Source organism: Corvus kubaryi, unplaced genomic scaffold (genome assembly GCF_017639235.1).
Source record: "Corvus kubaryi isolate FWS band 111438036 unplaced genomic scaffold, C.kubaryi_AGA036_p1.0 37249, whole genome shotgun sequence".
NCBI lineage: Eukaryota > Metazoa > Chordata > Aves > Passeriformes > Corvidae > Corvus > Corvus kubaryi.
In genome coordinates, this window is record NW_024581072.1 from 1,448,890 (window position 1) to 1,470,849 (window position 21,960).

At 38.2% G+C, this 21,960-nt stretch overlaps 1 protein-coding gene across 1 annotated transcript in view; it reads right to left on the bottom strand.

Annotated features, from left to right (window-relative positions):
* Positions 1–5,657: 5,657 nt before the first annotated feature.
* ADAMTS19 (ADAM metallopeptidase with thrombospondin type 1 motif 19) overlaps positions 5,658–21,960 on the bottom strand; it is a 135,202-nt gene continuing 118,899 nt past the window's right edge. Inside the window, exons 22-23 of the mRNA XM_042023410.1 lie at positions 8,835–9,012; positions 5,658–6,883 (exon numbers count right to left, since the gene is read on the bottom strand). Of these exons, the coding sequence (XP_041879344.1) occupies positions 6,732–6,883; positions 8,835–9,012 (330 nt within the window). The 3' untranslated portion in view covers positions 5,658–6,731. The remainder of the gene's footprint in view (positions 6,884–8,834; positions 9,013–21,960) is intronic.

Here is a 21,960-nt window from a genome sequence, read left to right on the forward strand (position 1 = left end):
AGTGAACACAGCCCCCGCTTCTGCTTCCTGGCTGTGCATGCTCTTTCTATTATTAATGACCTGAAGAAGGATACGACAGTTTCCTGAAACTGTATCTGACCCCTGTTTGGTATCAGGCTCACTTATTTCATCTACCAATGATAAAAGATTGTTTGGAAGTGGCAGAGCAGACAGGACAAGTGTAAGTGCCTAGCTTAAGTTTTCAGGTTCAAGGTCTAGTTTGATAGATACATATGTGATCATTAAAACTAACTGAGAACCAGTGAGTAGATGCATAAGACACTTAAATGCATACCAGCACTTCCTCAAATTATCTGCCAAAAATGTCAAGCCTACAATACTTCAAAGTAAGATTTTTTCCCCCAGAAAATTAGAAGCAGCTTCCAGTCCAAAGCTTCTTTTCTGCAGCAGTACCAAGAGGCTCCATTGTGCTATGTGGGTTGGTACAATTTACCATGACATCTATGACATGCACTTTTTTAGGGTCAGGGATTTCTTTCACAGTCAATTCTTCTTGACCTTGGGAAATATTAGATTGTTTCAAGTAATTGATAACAGAAGTTTTCAGGGAATTGATTCTGCTCCCATTCAAGTGAGTAGAAAAACCCACTGTTACTGACTTGAATGGTATAGTCTCAGTCCCACCACTTCTATTATTTTATTTTGAGACTTGATATTTTCATAATCGTTTTATGATTCTTAAGTCCTTTCGACTTTCAGCTAATGAAATTACCCTTCTCATTATAGCCTCTATGCATAACTAGCAAAAATAGTCTCCTCATTTTTATTTTAACCTTTTCTTAAATATTGTTGTTTTTCTAGGATATGTTTCATTTTGATGACACTGTCACAGAGGAAAAGCTTTTGAAAGTTCACTGCTTGACATCTGGGAAAACCTATTTTGAATCAAATTTTGCTGAGAATTAAGACATCACAAAACTTTTAGCCCTGTCCTTAGACCACAGAATCAAACCAATTTATTTATGACACAGAAAATAGCTGAAATATAAAAATGAACTAAAAATAGTAAAACACTTTTAAAATCCTAAAGTAGTAAATGAATACTTGGATATACATGTAAGTTAAGCTCCTTATTTACTTAGAAAGCTCATAATTTTTCCTTGCTTTTTTGGAGATTATTTTCCAGTGTATCTGTTTAAAATTATTAATCTGGCACCTTTCAAGCAGACGGTCAAATAAGTATCTGTGAGCAGCCACAAAAGAGACAGTAGTGACTGTGTTTCTGAGTGGGTGTGGGGAACCTGCTGCTACATTTACAACTATGTCTCCCCTGTCTAATGAAGCCCTGAAACACTAATGCACCTTTCCAGTGCACCATAGGGATTACCATGAAGATGCTGTCTTAGACTTACCATGACACAGCGTTCTCACTTTTTCACTGTGCAGAACTACGACAGTAATTATTTTGTTCTAAAATATGTGGGTATATACAGCCATGACTTCTTAAACATAGACTTTCCAGCATCTCTCAAAACACAGGGGTTTCTGTGCTACTGTAGCATAAGATGTGGTGTGCGCCTGTGTGAATTTACATACCAACACTGCTTCATTAGACATAAGAACATAAAAGACATCTCACTATGTCAGACCTCTCCCAGTCCCAGGATCTATCACTCTGTTTAAAAAGGGCAAGAACAGATGCTGTTCAGGGAGACAGTGTATATCTGGCTACTTTCTGCTGTTCATTCTTCTAGTCCCTCAAAAGACACACTTTTTTTTTTTTTTTGGCTGAAGTATCTATTTCCCAGGCTTTTTTATTATTTATTTATAAATTTGTTGTCTATAAAGCCATCTAACTGCTTTTCAACTTTTCTGATAGTACCTCCTTCAGAAGCAAGCTTCAGAACCTCATGACCATCTGCCTAAATTGCTTACTTTTATGTCTTTTAAATTAATTTCCATATAGACATATCATGGTGCGCTCTTTGCAGTACTGCACAGTTTTAAGAAGAGATACCCATGCAGTTTATCCATCACCTTCAGGATTTTTTAACCTATAATTATCTCAGTCTCTTTCTTTTCTATCTGAATTACCAACTTTTTTAATCTCATCTCATAAACCATCTAGTCTATCTCCTTGCTCATTTTTTTTCCATTTTCAATGTGTTACACTGTAATTCCACTAAATTGTTCATAAGAATACAACAACCATAAATGAAAGCAATGTTCATGTTGTGGTTACACCAGTTCCAAAAATGGGAAAAATTATGTCTTCTGACAACATCCCTCAGTTTCTGGTGCTTTTTTCCCTGCTATTCTCATAGCAGTTAGTAACTCTCATAGAGCTAGTAACTTCAGACCACAGAAACAAATGATACCATGATTTTTCTTCACTTCTATGACTGCCAGTTGCAAGTTCAGTATCTCATAGGAATGGTTCAGGCTATTTTTCATAGCTATAATACTTGACATTTAACTACATCATAGTTTTTCAGCTAATGTCTTGTCTAACCACTCAGTTTTATGTTTCTTGCCAATTGAGGCAGGAGTTAACCAGTAGAGCTTAATGTCACCTGCAGCGATGGAGAACTCAGTTTTTACTCTTCCTCATGCCATGGATGAAAATGCCAAAAAACCTAATCCCTTAGGGAACCATACCACTGACTTCTCCCCATCCTGAAAGATGACCATTTTACTTCCAGTCCTTTAATCCTTTCAAGCCATAAAGATTGCTTCTGTTGTTCTGTGTGAACACAGTTTGTTGAATATCCTGTAATACTGAACTTCGTCAGAGATTTCTGTGTCCAGCAGATCCTCTTTGCTCTGTTCACAACTGAAGCCATGCTGACTCTCACCCAAGAGCCCATGCTTATCCAGGTGCCCAGGGATCTTACTTTTTTTTTTGTTGGCTACTATGGCACTAGGAAAGGAACTCAAGACTCCCTAATCTGTAGGTCAAGGGGCTGCCTTTTCTACAGGCAGGAATTATACTGCAGTCTCCCAGTCCTCTGGCAGAGTGACTGTTTACGATGACAGCTTAGGCACCATGGCAGGTGGGTCTGATACCAATTTCCCTGTTATGTTCTTCCAGTATTCTCAGGTGACTGCCACCCTAGATACTACTAGCATATAACATACTTGTTTGGTCTTACTTTACTGTGTATTTCTTTCAGCTTGATCCAACTTCTCTGACATCTCTGCTGTAAGGAACCCTGCGACCTTTCATCTGGAAAGGCCAACACAAGTAATTCACTGAACTTCTCTTTCATAGCTTTATCACTCCTGACTGTCCCTTTCCCCCCGTGTTATCAGATGGTCCCACCATCTCCCCATTTGGCTTCCTGGTTTGGATGTTTTTCAAGTTCCTTTTCTATTAGTTTGCACACTTTTTTTACAGAGCTCTTTAAATGAGTGTATCGAATTTTCTTTTTACAATTGATCTGTTAGGTTTTAGGGCCTCCACTGGTCTTATGATGAAGGCAAGATTTCTATTTTTAGTATATTGTTAGAATATACAAATGGCTGCTGTCATATCTTCTGTCACTGAAGAAGATAATGAAAACTGAATGGAGAAAACCCAGGCAACCCAAAATGAAACCCACTTCCTCCAGAACAAAGCAGCAATTTCCCTTCAGAATAAATGACAATGCAATTAAAATTCAGGTGTTTCTTTAAGAAAGTTATGACAGGTGGTAGCTATTGTAACTTTTGGTCACTACTCTAGCTGGCCAGCACATATGTGGGAGGAGGAAGTAAGCCTGCTGTGAACCAGCCTAGCACAAACCCTGTGTACCACTTAAATCCCACTTAATCCAACAAAATAGAGTCTAAGTGGTTTTTAATTAGCAGAGAGGCCTCCTCTAGTCCTTAGCTAAGAGTGAATTTCACCTTTACACACCAGCTGAACTTGACTGATTTAAGACTCATTTGTTGAACTGTTACATATCCATCAGGCTGGAAGGAAAACATATTAAAGCAGAGGGATGGGTGTTGAAAAAGAAAGAACAAATTAAAAAAACCTAGTAAACTCTGGACTGTCTATGCCTGCATAAGGCTATGGATTGCCTGAACACAGCTGGAAAGGGCTGCCTGCTGCCAACGAGGTCTATGGAAAAGCTCTGCAGGGCTGGCATACACCTGCCCTCCCCACAGCATGCTGTGGCTCAAGACATAGCCCGGGCACATTTTCAGAACGTCCTTGTAATTTTCTGATCAAAGGGGAATTTTGGTCTGTACTGCTCCTCTGAATGATGACAGAATATACTAAAGCAGTAAAATGAACTTGTTTTAAAATGCATGCAGAGAAGGAAGAGGTATATTTGCTATTTAGACACAAAACTGCTTCAAAATCATTCACACATTTAACTAATAGTTTTGTACAACAGATGCTGAAGGAATCAGAACCAGAGTTATCAGCACTATAACATCCTGATTTCACTCATTAGATTTTAAAAAAATGTCATTTCAGACCACAACTTTCCATCCCTGACTCCCAATCAAAAGTACTTTCCTTTCATGATGTTCTTATAGAGGTGATGGGACGATGATTTCAGCAGAAGTCACTCATCTGTTTTTGACAGATATAGGCAGATTAAAAACTCACTTTTTAAATTTTGTGATTAAGATGACATTCTTGTTAGTGAAATATTCAAAATCACCAGAGAATAAATATTTAGAATTGGGAGGATGATATCACCGGCTGATAAAAAATTTTTCTCTGATCCCTAGTCTGGAGGCATCTTTTCTTTTGCTTGATTTTCAATTGTGATTCAAGTGAGTGCAGGAGTATTACCAATATCTGGTGCTAAGTAAGAAGAAAATTTAAAATAATAATTGTTTCTTTTGCCTGCCAACTACAATAATTCTATTAAGACTTTCAAATGCATGGCTGTGACATTAAGGAGTTATGCCCAAGAGCAACTGAATATTCTGTGTATTTTAATTATACAAAATACAACATTCCATTGTGTCGATGTTATTTTTCTTTCTTTTTTTATTTTTCAGAACCAGAAGATATTTTATTTAAAATCATACACTGGCACCTCATTAAAGTTGCAGTTTTTGAATGCAGAGCAGTAAGATGCCAAGCCAAAGATTTTGATAGTACAGCTATTTGAAACACAGATGTTCATTTCAATGGGAGTTAAGACTGCATCTAAGTATTCTCTCTGGACAGAATCACAGTCCTGACTGGGGGCCTCAGTTTATTAAACTGTGTGGATATCTACATCACATCTATACAGTAGACTCTTTGCAGAGAATGAAAAGGAACAATCACTTAAAGATGCATTCCCTTTTTGCTCTGAGTAGAAAATATTATGCCTTCCTGACTTATTTCTCCCGCTGTCTTGCCTATAGGTTTTGCTCTCCTACATATTTTCAGAGCATACTTAAAGGCTTGTGTCACAAAATGTGGGCAGAAGACCTACAGCTGACCACTTGCCAGGTTCAGTGGCTATAGCACTCGCCTGAAATAAATAACTGCCTCTCCATGAAATGTTACTCTGTTATTCTCAATGTTCCATATATATAAAGGCTCACAGAGTGACATGTCTGTCTGTAGCTTCAGAGTGGTGCCTAAGTCAAGAGGCAGAGAAGGTACTCGTACTGTAGCTGTACCTGCTGTGATGCAGGGCTCAGTTGATTAATCTATCAGACACAGATACCCAAAAAAAAGAAAAATTCAAATAACAAAAGAAGCTTTACTTTTTATTGAAAATGTAAAAATCATGTGAATCATGTACAATATTTTCTCATAAGGAAAATCTTAGCTGTTTCATAATGTTTCACAAAACTGTAAAACATTTAATTTTTATAAAGACTTTTTCATTAAACAAAGATAAAACTAAAGTAGTATTACAAAGCTATTTTCTAAATCATCAACAGAAAACTGAGAATGTTTAACAGATTAATTCATACAAGTGGCAGGAGAAAGGACTCTTCCATTTGTAAATCTGCAAAAGGACACACAAAGGTATAGAGGGGCATGGGTTTTTTGTTTCAAAACTTTTAAAATTAAGTGACATGTTAAAACACTACAGACGTGGATTCATAGGATGGTACAAGTTCTAGGACTGCATTTCTCTACACTACCTCAAACAGTGCAACAGTGATTCAGTGTAAATCTCTACAGTGTTTCATTGATTTAATACTTGTGTTCAAGTATGTGTCCATGAGAATGATCAAAATCTCTACTTAGCTATTTTAATTTTCTTGTTTATAATATGTTATAAGTTACAGTAGAATATCCCCTTCAGTATGTTTCTAAATCAAATGAACTAATTTCACAATACATTCTGTAATAACCTGTTTAATAATGTTAGCTTGTTCACTTCGACATCTGTTGCAAAAAATACAAGATCATTCTGACTCCAAATGCCAAAAATATAATAAAATTTAAAAGGTCTTTATTTCCATATACAACAAAACTATTCAGCTAAATTAAAATAAATTTAAGATAACACGACTTTTTTGCAACAGATGACCTTACTGAAAATAAACATTCAAAATACTAGTTACTATTTTTTAAAAATTCTGATAAATGTAACCAAAAGTGTTCATATAAAAATTAATTATGAAAATGTCAGAAGATAAAACATGTTGGCTGTGTAACCAAAATCATTAAGGATGTCTGGCAGGCAAAAATAAATTAATTTGATTAAATTATATGTCATCTGATAATATTTGGTCTGAAAAAGCGTGTGTGGGTGTGTGTGTGTTTATAAATAACAAGATTGCAAAGAGCTGAGAGCCAGCCAGCCTGACAGAGGTCAACTCTTTTTTTGCATTTTTTGCGCATAAAAGTCCCTGCACGTCTCGCAGCATCGCTGATACCACCTCATATCTTGACAGAGGTTCTTCTCTCTTATCACTCTGCAGTACACAGGCCACTGGTCTCCCAGGCACTTGAATGTTAAAGCAGCTGTGAAACAACAACAGCAAAATCAAATAAACATTACTGTTGCCTTTACTAGTGAAGAATCAGGTAGCAAAAGAGACAAGGGCACAAGAAGTGTATCTGGGGAAGAGAAAGAGTAATAGATGTAGATATTTAACAAAAGAAAGAATCCCCCTCGTCCTCCTGTTGTCAATATATTCAACATCAAAAATTTTTAAGGCCAGCTTTATTTGCAAATTGGATTAAGTTGCATTGAACTTAATTAATGTCATGCAGCTGTCTTCTCATGAGAGAATGGAGCTCATCTTTCTGCCTTGTTTCACTTATGATGCCTCTTACAAAGTTTATCATAGAAGGACCATGGTACTAAAGCTGGAACTTTGCACATTTAGTTATACAAGCTGTAGCACACACATGGAATTAAAATGGGAACCCAGTGAAAAGCAGGGCACAAGAACAAGATATCGTCCAAAATCCATCACAAACACTGAATTGAGAAAATAAGTCAATTTCAGATTTGAGTTAATCTCCTATTTTAATAGAAGAGAAATTTGTAAAAGAGCTGGTGGCACAATCCCCTTAAGCTTTCACTAGCCCTACCCCCAAATCAAAAGATCTATACTGCATGATACAATGGAATGGGAGGCCAAAATTATCAATACACAGAAGAGAAGCATTGCATTATGTATTTTGGAGATATTAAGGTTTCTACTGGTTTGGATTCTGACTCCATGCTGGATGACATTGACCTGTAGATTACTAATTTCAGTACCACATAATCCATTCCGTGATGACAAAATAGCCAAATTTTTTTTTTTTCCTTGAACTTCACATTAAGTCAAATTTTAATTGACACTGTATTTTTTCTGTGGTTCTTTCTGATTCACTGGACTCTGTGACACAAAGCTGCTTATATAACCTCACCAGAGGAAAATCATCAATGATGGGGCAATGGCATCTTGCTTCTGAAAGACCAGCTGAACAGAGAAAGCTGAAGTACGAAGAGGAGGAATCTTCAAACAGTGAATTAGCAAGGAGAGGGCCATAAGCAACAGCAAATTGAAACAATGACTACTGCACAGAAATGTTTAAAGGTTAAAAACCTGAAAGAGAAATACCCTCCACTGTCCTAAAGGAAGTATTGCATATAGTCTGAAATGCCAGTCTTGTTTTCCATGTGGGAGTAATCTATTGAACAGGAAGCTTTATCTTAAAAAGGGCTCTGAAAAATCAGCTGGAAAGGGTGTGCTGTCTTACAGCAAGCCTTTGAATATTCTTGTCATGCTCAAGATGCAAATGAACAATTAGGAGAACTAATGGTAATCATCATCAACAATGCACTAGGAAATAAAAACTACCAGAATTAACATCTCTGTAGTTGCACAATAACATAATTTGCTTAAGAACAATAGAGACCTAAGTTCTGCCAGGTACAGCAAATCTCTTCATTCAAACTAATTTTCCTTCACACATTCTAATACATCAGGCATAGACGTAGACATTTCAACTAAAGACAAGTGGAAAGAGCTGATTGTATTTGAGAAACAAATAAAGGCCTCCTTGATCTCACAAACATCAAGAGAACACAGTTTGCAGAATTTTTAAACAGGAAAGAAGATATTTTTCTTACTTTAGAAAGGTTTGATAAAATCGAATGAGTGAATATATATATCTATAAACATATATATTTATAGTGTCTCTAATATAAATATATTTTCATATGGGATGCTTTGTTCCCATAATACCATACAGTCTCATAATAAGTTCCTTCCTTGCATAACAAAACCCTTCACCATTCTTAGTTGCAGTCTCTGCTGTGCATGCTCAAAAACTAAGGCAGGAAGATCAGTCTCTGCATAGAATTTAAATCTCCTGAATATCTCCTGAATCCTAGCCTTCTGTTTTTAAACAGGGATCATCATTACTGTATGGAGAGAAAGAACTGAAAAGAGATTTGTCATTTTTGACTGCTTACCTAACCTGGGTGATGTTATTGTGTTAACATTAATTTTCTCATTGCAGGGATGGAGATGACAGGGTCTGTAAGCTGCAGGCTTTTCTGAAGAAAAGCATTCATTGCCATGCCTTCCCGTGATCTTGTGCATGCACTGGATGACTCGAGACTGCATTCCTTTGCCACAGGTGACGGAGCACTGGAACACACAAAAGACACATTCAGTGGAAAGGTATTTTTGCCTGTAATCATGAACATGAAATGACAGTCCAGGTGAATTCAGTGGCTGCTTCTTCCAAATTCCAAGATTTCTGCATTATATTGAGTTAGCTAAATGAAAATCAATTTTCAAAGCACAAATAAACTAGCAGTATTAATTGAAGGACTCATTCCCGCATCCAATTGCTATCAAAGCCCATTTTATAGAGCCTGTGATGAAACTCAAATACAGCAATGTGCCTGAAGGAAGCAAAGGCTACTCTCTTGTATCTGTACACTAATTTACTCTTATTAGAGGTTAAAGTGATGGAAAAAAAATTCACAGATACTAGCAGAGAGAAGAATTTTTAATAAAGCCATTAATTAACCACAGCAAAGATGCTCTTTCTGCTGAGCAGAGTGTATGCCTCCTGTCTTTGCATCACATCTTCATGTTTTCACAGATATAACTCACAGTGTGAGACATGATACCTGGCCTTTAACTATCTTGCCATCTTTGTGCCACAGAGAATGAGGTAAGAAATGAAACAACTGAGCACTGTAACAATGGTAACATTCTACTTCTGTCACAGTAACATAATATATTAGAGTTAAAACTTGGACAGTGCTGTACAGATGCTTAGAAAACCTATTCCAAACAAAAACAAACAAAACAAAATGAAACAACAAAAAAAACCCCCATGCTTTCCCCCTCTCTGACTTTATGTGAACAAAATTTCCTAAGACATGAATTACTTTTGTGTGTATTGACACACATGCTATTGCTTTAACTACAAATCTATTAAGGAATTACATATTGGAATTTCCTCCTACTCTCTAATGATTTTGACATAAGTGCCCACACATTTCACCAAGTTTTAGAGAAATTTACTATAGAGAACATCTTCAAATACTAATCAATTTCTTGTAATGAATAATCTAAGAGCTCAGGCTGAAAATTTTGCCACATAATCGTGAAAGTGTTTTTCTAAATAATTTTAATTACATAAATGTTCAGAATATATTTCCTTGCGAGACTTCAAGAAGCAGCTGAAAAAAAAACTGAAATGAGAAAGACAAGGAGAAGGTGCTATAACAAAAAATGTTTCCCACCCATCCTGTCTCAAGATGGAGATGGAGAAGTATAGTATTCTGCAAAGTAGGAATAAACCTTGACTACTGGAAATACTGAACAAGTTTTTACCCTTTGGTTTTGTTATCTGTGTGCTTTTGAGTGACATTTTAAACACTGTTACTTGGAAGAAAGATTTACATGTGCTAAATAGGAAGTAGAGGGCTTGCATCCCAAAATGTATATCAAGAGTGTATATCCTAGTCTCTTGTACCTCTCTTGAGCTCTTATGAGCTCAGAAGAGCTCAAGAGAGGTACAAGAGACTGAGAGCTCAAGAGACTAGGATATACACTTGGAGGTTTTCACAACGGACTGAACTTGTAACCACATGAAATCAAACACTGGCATTTTATAAAGGCAGCAAGTGGACTTGATTTTGCTTCTGTTCTCAGTGAGTCAATACAGAACTGTATGTTGCTGAGTTAATCAGATACAGCCTCCATGAGCCACGGCATGTAAAGATATTAAATTAACAATACATAGTCGTCTATCCAGTATCAACCACAGTTTAACACATGAACAATTATATGGTTTAGAGGAGGGAAATCAGTTAGTACTGTAGAATTTTCAAAGTATGCTATCAACTTTAAATTTAGTATACTGCTGTAAAATTCCTTGAGAAAAGCCTCTCAGTACAACTCTTTTTCTTGAATTCTCTGCCTTTTCTCTGTGCAGCTAAAAATAATCTGAGTTCCTATAATAGCAAACATTATGCACATGGTCAACATGAAAAATCACACATATACCTAGATGAATTTTATCCCCAATAGCAGACGGAACACAGATTTTAGTCTTGTCAAAATTCTGGCCACTCCTTAAATTCCTCTCATTGTGATGTCAGAGATATTTATTTTTGGAATATTTTAATGAAATTAAAATTGAGACAATGGAATAGCAAAATTAACAAGGGGGAAAGAGAAGACAAAATTAAAACTATGACACAAAAAGAAAAAATAAGTGAGAGTAAAGGGCAAATGAAGGAGATATGACGAAGCTAATATGTTGAAGATGTCTAATAATAAGATAATCTTTAAATGTTACCATAGTGATCTTAATTTAGAGTAATATTGTACACAGTATTACAATTTTTCCCTTCAGTAAAAGATTTGCATGTTTTTCAACCAAAGTTAGAGGATGTCTGAGCTTGTGGTATTCCTTTTGTTATCTACAAAGAAGGAGGACATGGGCAGGTGGACCTGGTACACAAGATCTCAAAAAAAACCTATCTGCCCTTAACCTTTGGTTATCAAAGAGTGAGTAAGTGCAATCCAGCCATCTGGAGTACTGGAGGGGAGAATGCGATTTGAAAACACCAGACTTTTGCTAATAAAATGGGCTCCAGTGGTTTATCTGCTAATTGATAATGCCAAACAATTCATGTAGGCAGGTGCCTTTGTGGAGAGCATTCTGGCAGCAGCCACATCCCTCCATCAGACGAGCTCTAGCCTGAAAGTTTGTTGTGACTGCAGCTGACAGAACACGTAACAGACAGATCTCTCTTGGCTAATCAGTGTTTAGGCGCTGAGTTTCTAGGCAGAATCTGGCAAGATTTTGGCATTAAAATCTTAATTGGTGAATTAATATCCTTTTAATAATTGAGCCTCCACTGGCCTTGGTGAGATATTTCAAAGAGTGCTGTGAAGCATTACAATGTAATTTTCCATCCAAAGATGTAGAGACATTGCAAACATTTAATTTTACCCTTGCTTTACCTACTTTTTAATATCACAACTTTAGACAAAGAAACTGACATCAGAGGATGATTAAATGAAATGTCTCAGTTCATATAGGAAATATGTGGCAATGCAGGAAATAAAGTAATTAGTGGTCTATCTTCTTTTCTCGCCATAGAAATGCACTGAATTTTAACAGTGCATTTATTCTTATTTTGAAAGAATGGGAACTTATTAAGTCTTGTAAGATGTTTGGGGAACATTGAGAAGAGGCAGGGCTACCACAGTGATTTGCAATCCAAAACATTTAAACTCAGCCTAGTCAGTATGTAAGTAAAGCAAGATTTTTTTACACAGCTAGGATTTAAAAATCAATGAGGGATCTGATAGGCATGCTGTGCTCTTCATACAGCAGCAGCAGCAGCAGCAGCGGTGGCGTCTGACTTCAAAATTAAGAATTCTACTGACTGGAAGCCAGAAAAAAAAGTATCTTTTTGCCATATCTACATTATCCCATATTCAAAGTAATATGAAATAGTATGAAATAGGGAAAGCAGCAGGCATTTAGCAGTGCGCTTGCTAGCTACACAGGCAAACAGTGAGGTTTCTGTCTCCATGAAGTGGCCTTAAACATGAGTTTGTTTTGCAAACACATCAGCCAACTGCTGTTACAACTGAGAGAAGACACTAATATTGGACAATAGAAGTAATTCATAATATTTTTCTTCTTTATCCTGAAAAGATACGGACTTTGTCTGACTTAACTAGGAGACACCTCAGCTTCTGCAGATCAGCCAGAGGTACCTTCAGAGCAACAGCTCTGACCCTCATTTTACATTCTAGCTGAAGCAGACTCTTCCAAAACTGCCTCCCAAGCTTGCCTCACCTTTGGATTGATCTCATTGCAAATATTGAATCTGAGGTAAATACCTTTCACTGGATATGCAGCTGTCACATTTTAGGTATTGATTGTGGTATGTAGTTGTAGTGGTTTGGTTCAAAATATCCATTACTTACTTATTTGGCTTCTGTGAGATAAGAATTAGGGGAAAGCAAAGAAGGAACAAAACTTAATATAAAGAAGTTTATTAACAGACCTAACAGAAAGAAAAGAAGTCAGACTAAACCTTCAGAACACTTCTCCTCCCCCCACCTTTCTCCCCTCTCCCACTGACAATGTAAAAAGACAACCCTTAAGATTTTTCCAGTCAGTTTACCACCTCTATAATAATCTCTTTTTTTTCAGTTCACTTAGGGAGAGGAGTCTCTCTTGCTCATGCTACGGAGACATCTCCACAAGAAACAGTTCTCTCATGGCTTCAATGTCACAGCAAGACAGCCGCCCAGGTTGGTTCTCTGCTCACAGGTGAAAGTCCCTTCCTTCGACTTACAGCTTTCCCCACAACTGCTTTTGAGGATCCAGTCTTGACCATTTTAAGGTTGAGCTGTTCAGAAGCAAAGGTTCTCCTCCCCCATCTCTGGGAGTATCTTCATCTCTAGGAATAGAGGTCTTCTTCCCTGGGAGCAAGGGTCTTCATCATTTTCATCTCTCTCTGTTCATGCTTCTCATCAAATCACAGCTACTTCATCATTTGCTTGTTTCAGCACAGATACTTTTGCTCACAATCACAGTTTGAACGCTCTTCCCCCCCATTGCTTTTATGAAATTACAACAGGTACTCTGATGTACCATAGTCCATCACCCTAGATTTACAACAGAATTTCAGCTTCTAGGCTTGAAGCATCTCCTCTTTCTCCTCTCTCGGGGTTTCAGCTCTTCCTTCTTCACTGACCTTGGTGTCTTTATGGTGTTTTCTTCACGTGCCTTCACCTTTCCCTTTCTTTTGACTTGGGAGAGGATTGATGTCTGCAGGCGTCATCTGTTCCGGAGGGAGCTTACAGCCCTACAAGGGTTAATGTCACCCGGCCCCGCAGCTGGAATTCCCTTATCGCTGTTGGTCACCTGCTCTTTGCCGGGCAGCGGCCTGAGGTGAATTTCGGCCGCACTGGAGGGGTGAGGGCCGGCCTGGCCGAGCCGCGCCGCGGGGCCGCCCGCACGGAGCAGGGCCGCGGTGGAACAGGGCCCCGTGGCTCCGGGGTGGCTGTGTCCCGGCCAGCCCGGCCCGCACTGAGGGGCTGCAGCTGAGATCTCAGCCAAGCCGTGACGCGGGCCCCCAGTTACCTGTCTGAAAGCCAGAAGCAAGAGAGCTTTCCCGGGCTTTGTTCGTTCTTAAATGTGGATCACAGAGGTGTGTCAAGCTTCTTAAGCGGCTTTAAAAAGTTGCCAATATTCAGACTGGCCAGTTGATTGGTTCTATTGGGTCTAGAGGAAGCTGTAAGCACCTCTTTGCAAAGAATCACTTCCGTGGCTGATGGAGCCCTCTTTAACAAAAAACCCGAACTATGCTAAACCACGACAGTAGTTGAAGCTGTATAGCTTCTGCATATTTCTGGAATTTCCATGTTTAAAACTCTAACTAAGCTTTCCATTTCAAAGAAATAAAAATATTTTCACTTTTACATATGAAGCAGTGAATTCAATCAGAAATAAATTTATCTGTCAAAACTGCCACTGCTTGCATTTTTATGTGCTTCTCTATATATATATATCTATCTATCCATCTATATATATCTAAAGGTAAAGCTTACAGATTTAAGCTTACAGCTTAAAGATTTACAGAAAATGCCCACTCCAAACCAATATGTAGCATTTTCATTAATTTAGCAGGTCTCAGGTTAACTTAAACCCACAGCTTTTATTAGTAGTGATGGAAGAATACATTTCTATAGTTCTTCTTCCCACCCACTCTATCCCCAAAATATCAGTCCTACACATGCAATACCTTATTTTTGTGGGGGTTAATTGCATTTTACTTCTCACTGTTCAGATGACCTACCCTTTAAGGCCATGTAGCTGATTAGCAAAAATTCCCGTAGGACAACTTTATTTGTAGGTTTAGACTAAATGTTCTAATACACAGCCAGAGGGGGTTTTTTATGTGGCTGTTAATCTATACATTTTGGACACAGTCCTAAAGGTACTGTAAAACCATTCAAGCAGCAAGACATGTAAAACATTCCTGTTAAAGATTACAAAAAATTCCTGTGCAAAGATAGTTAACAGCTATTCTTTAAAATCTCTTTTTTTTCTTTCAAAAAAAAAATCTAACCACCCTGTGATTTGAATTTTGTCCTATCTTTGAACTTCTTTTAGACATAATTTCAAAGACAGAAACCTATGTGTTAAATATAACAATCCTTACACTTGGCATGCACACCCGCTACCCAAGATTCCTTCTTTCTGTTCCCTTCCAAAGATATATATTCTGGAGAGAATACATATTCCCAAGGCCAACAGCTGAGGAAGTTGCTGTAATGTGTTAGCTGCTTCCAGCTGGCCTCCATGAGAAGGAGGAATTCCTAAATTAAGGGAAAAATTGTCACTGGCAGACAGTAACAGTCAAAATGCATCTTTCTGCCAAGACAACAGGCAATCACTGAAGAAGCTGATACAATCCACAATGAAAAAGCCAATCTGTGACAGTATTAACAGAATTGACTTGGACAATTTATTTTTGAGAATAAGTGGAGTGTTCAATAAAAGGTTTTACAAGTCTAAGTAGCATTCAAAGCAGAGGCTGACGTGCTCCTAAGGAAACTCAGTGATGAGTTTTACTGGAAATTATTAGCAGAGCATTCCTAATCATTTATGTATAGGTTCATCAGTTCCAGCTTTTAAGCGGTTTCAACCTTTTCATGAAGCGAGTGTGAAACAAGAATAGCAAGCAATCAGACTTTAGCAGCAGGATTCATATTTGCTGACATGCTTGCAAAATCCTTTTCTATTTTGTCTTTATATGAAGTTTGTATTTAAAGGCAGGTAGTAGATAAAGTGGTGCATTTTTTTCCAGCAAAGGCTTTTTACTGAGTTTGGCAATATTCTTAAAGATTACCTAAATCAAGCAAATAATCTGGAGCTTATTTAAGTCCTTTTTTTTTTTTTTTTTTTTTTTAATATAGGCATTTCTGAATAGTGTAAAAAAAAGAGGGACTGATGGATACAAGCATAAGATGGAGTCTGAGTTCTCACATGCATCATTTCCAGGAAGGTCTTTCTGCCTCTCTCATTTCTGACACACCCAACACCTCAGCATGCCAAATTTAAAATTCAGAACTTGTGCTAAGTTTAGATAAAAAAAATCTGCTGTTGGTCTCTTCTAAGTTTAGAAAGTTTGAGTCGTCCCTATTTATTTTACTTTTACATTCTTTTTATTTTCCTTCTTCTGCCCCCGTCCCTCCATTTTTTCTTTCTAGCTCCACTTTCTGGGATAAGAGCTTGTACTGCATAGCTCTTCAAAAGAGGTAAGATTTTCAATTAAGTCAGACAGAGCCCAAGTTCCCTTGATAAACTAGAGATAGAGCTCCTATGGTGGAAATCCTCATCACCTCATCTCAATAACCTGGACCTTTCTTTTCTCTTTCTTTTTTTTTTTTTCCTTCCCCTTTTTCCTTTCTTTCTTGAATCCCTTTTAAGGTCCCATGCAGAACAATTTGGTTGTTTGGCAGAGGAGGCAGAACTGCCTTTGGTATCAAGACAAGAAGCAACTCAAAGTTTATGAGTTGATTACAAAAGAAAATTTTTTTTTCCAGGTCAGTATTTATGCACCTATTCTTCAGAATATCACCACCTGTCTACTCTGAATCAGTAGTGGGGTTTGATAGGTTTGAATCTGAATGGGCTCTCTGGACTCAGCTTGGAAGTGGAAAATTCTTTGTCTCCACGTGAAATCCAGGCTCCATCACCCAATTTCTTTCTTGGATGAATTAATGAAACACAATCATCCACTTCATGGTTTAAAAACCAGGATTATCCCAATGACACTGGTTTGTTCTGTTAAGAGACAAGCTGGAGTTCAAATCCATAAAAAACCTAAGACCCTATTACAGCCTCCCATTTCCCCCCGATACCATGGAAGGTATCAGCATTTTTCTCTCATCGTAATGACCTATATTAAAACATGGACAAATTCTGTAGTACCATAACAGATCTAGAAAGCCAAGTTTCTCTATATGCTCCAGATGTACTTACACACCATTTTAAATTTTGTATTTATGCTTTCTATAAATCTATATTTAATACAAAAACACATTCAAGTTTTAAGGCAAGTTAAATATACTGCCTCCTGAAATAGTTATTTATTCTTATTTAGGACTTTAGACACACTGCTAAATAGTATTTGACATCCTAACACTGGTGGGTTTTACAAATTTTAGCCATGATTGTGCACCTTTGCTTGGGCACTACTGCAGGGACTCCTGTTAGTGAGGAAACAGAAATAAATTTTAGTTTTGGATTTGTGGTTGTCCTGGATGTCTGCCTGTGCTGACTCACCCATGGATGTATTATTGCCACTAGTGCTTAGCAAAGAACAAGACATTATTGTATTTCAAATTTTCATATCTGAAATATCATTGCATGGTATTTTAGCAGGACATGACCTTCCATTCATTTTAGCTATCACACATCCAAACAAGAATCTGGAAACAGTTAGATTTCATGACATAATTACCTTTATCTTTCTGATTAAATTAGTTGAGTGTGCTATTCAGAACTGATGAAAATGAATTCTTAAAATTAATTTGAAATATTCACCTTTGAGTACATAATTATATCAGGATACATGACAATGCTAGCCTGATGCTCAGTAGAAAACCTTGCAGGGAAAAGCATAGCTCAACAGCACAAAGAAGTAATTAAAGACTTATGGTATTTCTAATGAAAAGACAGGTCATAGAACCCACTAAGGATATAAAGGAAATTTCAAAGGAGGGAAAATGAAACCTCCAAGAAAATCCTTTCTTTTAAAATTTTCTATTTTACCTATTTACTTTTCAGAAATCAAAGAAACACATGTCAAAAAGCTGTTTTGTACAACATAGAATTAAGCACTGGCCTTTAAATATCATCAAACTATGTAGCACTTTCAAGTTTTTCCAGTAGATTGAATAAATGAAATTCTGATAATGAATTTACTTCCAGTCACTGTATCTACCAAATTTTAAATAATGAAGACCTGAAATGATAGCAGGTGCCTCACCTAAATGGCTATGAAAGGTATTAAAAAAACCAAACCAAGTTTACAAGGAATCAGAACCCTTAGAACTTGTATTTAGCTGAAATACAAGAATAAAATCATAGAATCAGATAAACTGGAAAAGACCTCTAAGATCATTGAGTCAAACCATTAACTCAGCACTCCCAAGTCCATCACTAAACCATGTCTGTAACTAACACAACTACATGTCTTTCAATACCTCTAGGGATGGTAACTCCACTGTCTGCCTAGGCAGTCTGTCCTAATCCTTTTGCTGAGGAACTTTTTCCTAATATTCAACCTAAGCCTCTGCTGGCTCAACTTGAGGCCATTTCCTCTCATTGCATCACTTGTTACCCGGGAGAGGAGACCAGCTCCCACCTCACTACACCTACCTTTCAGGCAGTTGTAGAGAGAGAGAAAGTCTACCCTGAGCCTCCTTTTCTCCAGGCCAAACAGCCCGAGCTCCCTCAGCCACCCTTCACAGGACTTGTACTCTAGACCCTTCATCATCTTCTGTTGCCCTTCTCTAGACACGCTCCAACACTTCAATATCTTACAGTGAGGGGCCCAAAACTGAACAACCTCACCAGTGCCGAGTACAGGGGGACAACTGCTGCCCAGGTCCTGCTGGCCACACTACTGCTGATATAGGCCAGGCTACCATTGGCCTTCTTGGCCATCTTGGCACAGCTGGCTCATGTTCAGTCACTGTTGACCATCAGCCCCATCCTTTTCTGCCAAGCAGCTGTCCAGCCACTCTGCCCCCAGCCTGTAGCACTGCCTGTGGTTGTTGTGATCCAAGTACACAATCCAGCACTTGGCTTCGTAGAACGTCTTACCACTGGCCTCAGCCCATCAATTCAGCTTGTCTTTATCCCTCTGCACAGCTTTCCTACCCTCAGCAAGTCAACATTCCCATGCAACTTGGTGTTGTCTGTGCACTTACTGACGGTGCACTTGATTCCCCTGTCCAGATCATCAAGAAAAATGTTAAACACGCCCTATACTAAACCCCAGGGAATACCTCTTAGTGGCCAATTGCCAGCTGGATGTAACTCCATTCACCACTCCTCTCTGGGTCCAGCCATGCAGACAGTTCTTAACAGCAAAGAGTGAGCCTGTCCAAGCCATGGGCTGCCAGCTTTTCCAGAAGAATGCTGAGGGAGACAGTGTCAAAGGCTTTACTAAGGCCCAGGTAGACAACATCCACAGTCTTTCCCTCATCCACTAGGTGGATAACCCTGTCTTAGAAGGAGATCAGATTAGTCAAGAACTGCTTTTAATAAACCCATATGCTGACTGGGCCTGATCATGCAGGTTCAGTACATGCCATATGATGACACTCAGGATCATCTGCTCCTGACCTTCCCCAGCACTGAGGTCAAGCTGACAGGCCTGTAGTTCCCTGGATCCTCCTTCCAGCTTCCTCAGTACCCTCATGTGGATCCCATCCACCCTCACAGACTTGTCAGCTTCTAAGTGATGGAGCAGGTCACTGACCATTTTTCCTTTCCATTATGAGGGTTTGGTTCCATTTCCCATCCCTGTCTTTCAGCTCAGAATGTAGTATTAAAGATCGAGGCGAAGAAAGTATGAAGCAGTCTTTTCTTCATCCTTTGTCATTATGTTTCCCTCTGCATCCAATAAAGGATGGAGATTCTCCTTAGCCCTCCTTTTTTGTTGGACATGTGTTTATAGAAGCATTTTTTGCTCTTTATGGTAGTAGGATGATTAAATTCTAGCTGGGCCTTGACCCTTCTAATCTTCCTGCATAACCTCACAACATTTTCGTAGTGCTCCTGAGTTGCCTGCCCCTTCTTACAAAGGTCACAAACTCTTTTTTCCCCCCCAAGTTACAACCAAAGCTCTCTGTTCAGACAGTTAGCTCGTCTTTCATCACATAGGGACAGACAACTCTGGAATCTTTAAGATTTCTTTCTTGAAGAATGTTTAGCCTTTCTGGACTCCTTTGCCATTCAGGACTGCCTCTCAAGGGACTCAGTCCATCAGTCTTCTAAACAGGCCAAAGTCTGCCCTCTGGAAGTACAAGATGGCAGTTCTGTTGCCTCCTCTCCTTACTGCTTTGAAAACTGAAAACTCTATCATTTCATGGTTGCTGTGCTCAAGACAGCCTCTGAAACAATTATTTCAAAAGAAATTTTCAAGATTCGGTTATTTCTTATGTTTTTAAAGTGTTTTCATCTTTTCACTAGTCATAAGTTACCAGAAAACAGCAAAAAAGTGACAATCACACAGGTTAAAACAAAACAACAAAAACCAAACAATAAATACTTTTGGGACAGAAAAGAATTTCATAGAAGATCAAGTTTATCACAAAAATGAACACCTGAGGCAATATTTTCTTTAGCTGCATGAAATATAGGATAATGGAAACATGAAAGAAAAGAATTTCCAACTAACAAAAATCAGCTAGGTCCCACCAAAAAGAATGGATTACATAAATTTTAACAGAAACCAAGTGAACCAGCTATAAGAGTTATGCGTTGGCAGATGATAGTCAGAGATACTGAGGAAGATATTTGGAAAGAGAGATTAGCTTAAAAATGGAGATACAGCAGGCAAAAGAACCCCTAATGCACTGAGTCTCAGCACCAGACGGTTTATCTACCTGCTTAAAATACACATCAGCCTTCCAGAAGATCCACTGTTCAAAGATCTCAGCACCCTCAACAAAAATTGGTAGGCATTTCTGGGAAAGCACAAAGCAGACATAGGACATTTCTTCTCTTCAGCAATTCCCAAGAATGGCTTTCTTCACTTACATCTATGTTTATATGCATAAATTAAATCCCCTACAGCAGTAATGCATGGCCTAGCACTGTAAAACAAACAGAAAAGACTGAAATTTGTATCTGCTTGGGTATAGCCTGCACTAGAATGGCTTGGAAGACATTAGCAGTGGCAAAGGAGGTGATGGGAAGCTGCCAACACTGCTCTCCATAACTTCTGCATTTGTAGCAGCATGACACAGCTTGTCTCCTTCACCTGGCCTTCCAAGGGATCACTAAACCCAGTCAATCACACTTGTCAATTTCAAAGAGTGCCAAAAGCTGGTACAGGAAATAGCAGCCCCACTGCTTTGCTTATAGCAAAGGTTTCAGTCTGTAGGTAGAACCACAGAAAATCTGGCAAGAAGGAGCACACAGAAAATTTATAGAGCTGCCTAAAGGTTCAAAGTCAATAACTGCATACTAATATTAACAATATTTAGTTTCAAAATATTGCTGGGCATAAGTAGAAGAAAACAAAATTTATTTATAATGTTATCAATTATCTATTTTAGCACCATTTTTATCATTTTACTTCTAATACCAGGGAGTAGAAAAACCCTACCTTGTTCAAGTATATTTCAGACCTCCTTTTCTTCTGGAATTTCCTAGGTTTTCTCTAACTGTTCAGGTTTATGAAGGTGACTTCGAAGTCAATCTTTTCACTACTGATTTGTGTCTCTACAGAAGACATCTCAGCCTGCTTCCCTGGAAACCACTTTTTAATATCATCAGAGTCCGAAACAATTTTGTTCAATTGCTGAATGCATCAATATTACCCTTTTCTTTCTCTGTCAGTGTCAGAGACACAACAGTGTCTCCCAACAGTGGGAGGGAATCTCCTCTTTCCCTGTACTGCTTCTTCAGGTGGCACTGTGCAGCATGTTGTACATTGTGTGGCAAGACCATGGTTGTACAGACACATTTAAGCACGGGGCTGCATTTGCCTCCACAACAGGCTGCCATCTTCCAGGCATCCTCTTCTAGCTATGAGGGTTGGTTTTCTGCACATGCACCCTTCTTTTTGCACCATACCATCTCTTATACTCCATGTGAAGGTCATTGTGGGAACAAACTTGTTCACTTCTTGATGAAAAAGTTAAAAAGTAATGTATAAAAGTGGTAACTTCTGCTTAAGACCTTCCCCTAGGACATACAGGGAAAAATAGAGTATATATTATGAGGTGGACTTAAAATTTTTTTTCTTTCTTTTCCTTTTCATTATTTATTTGATTGTATAGTTCTCCCATTACCAT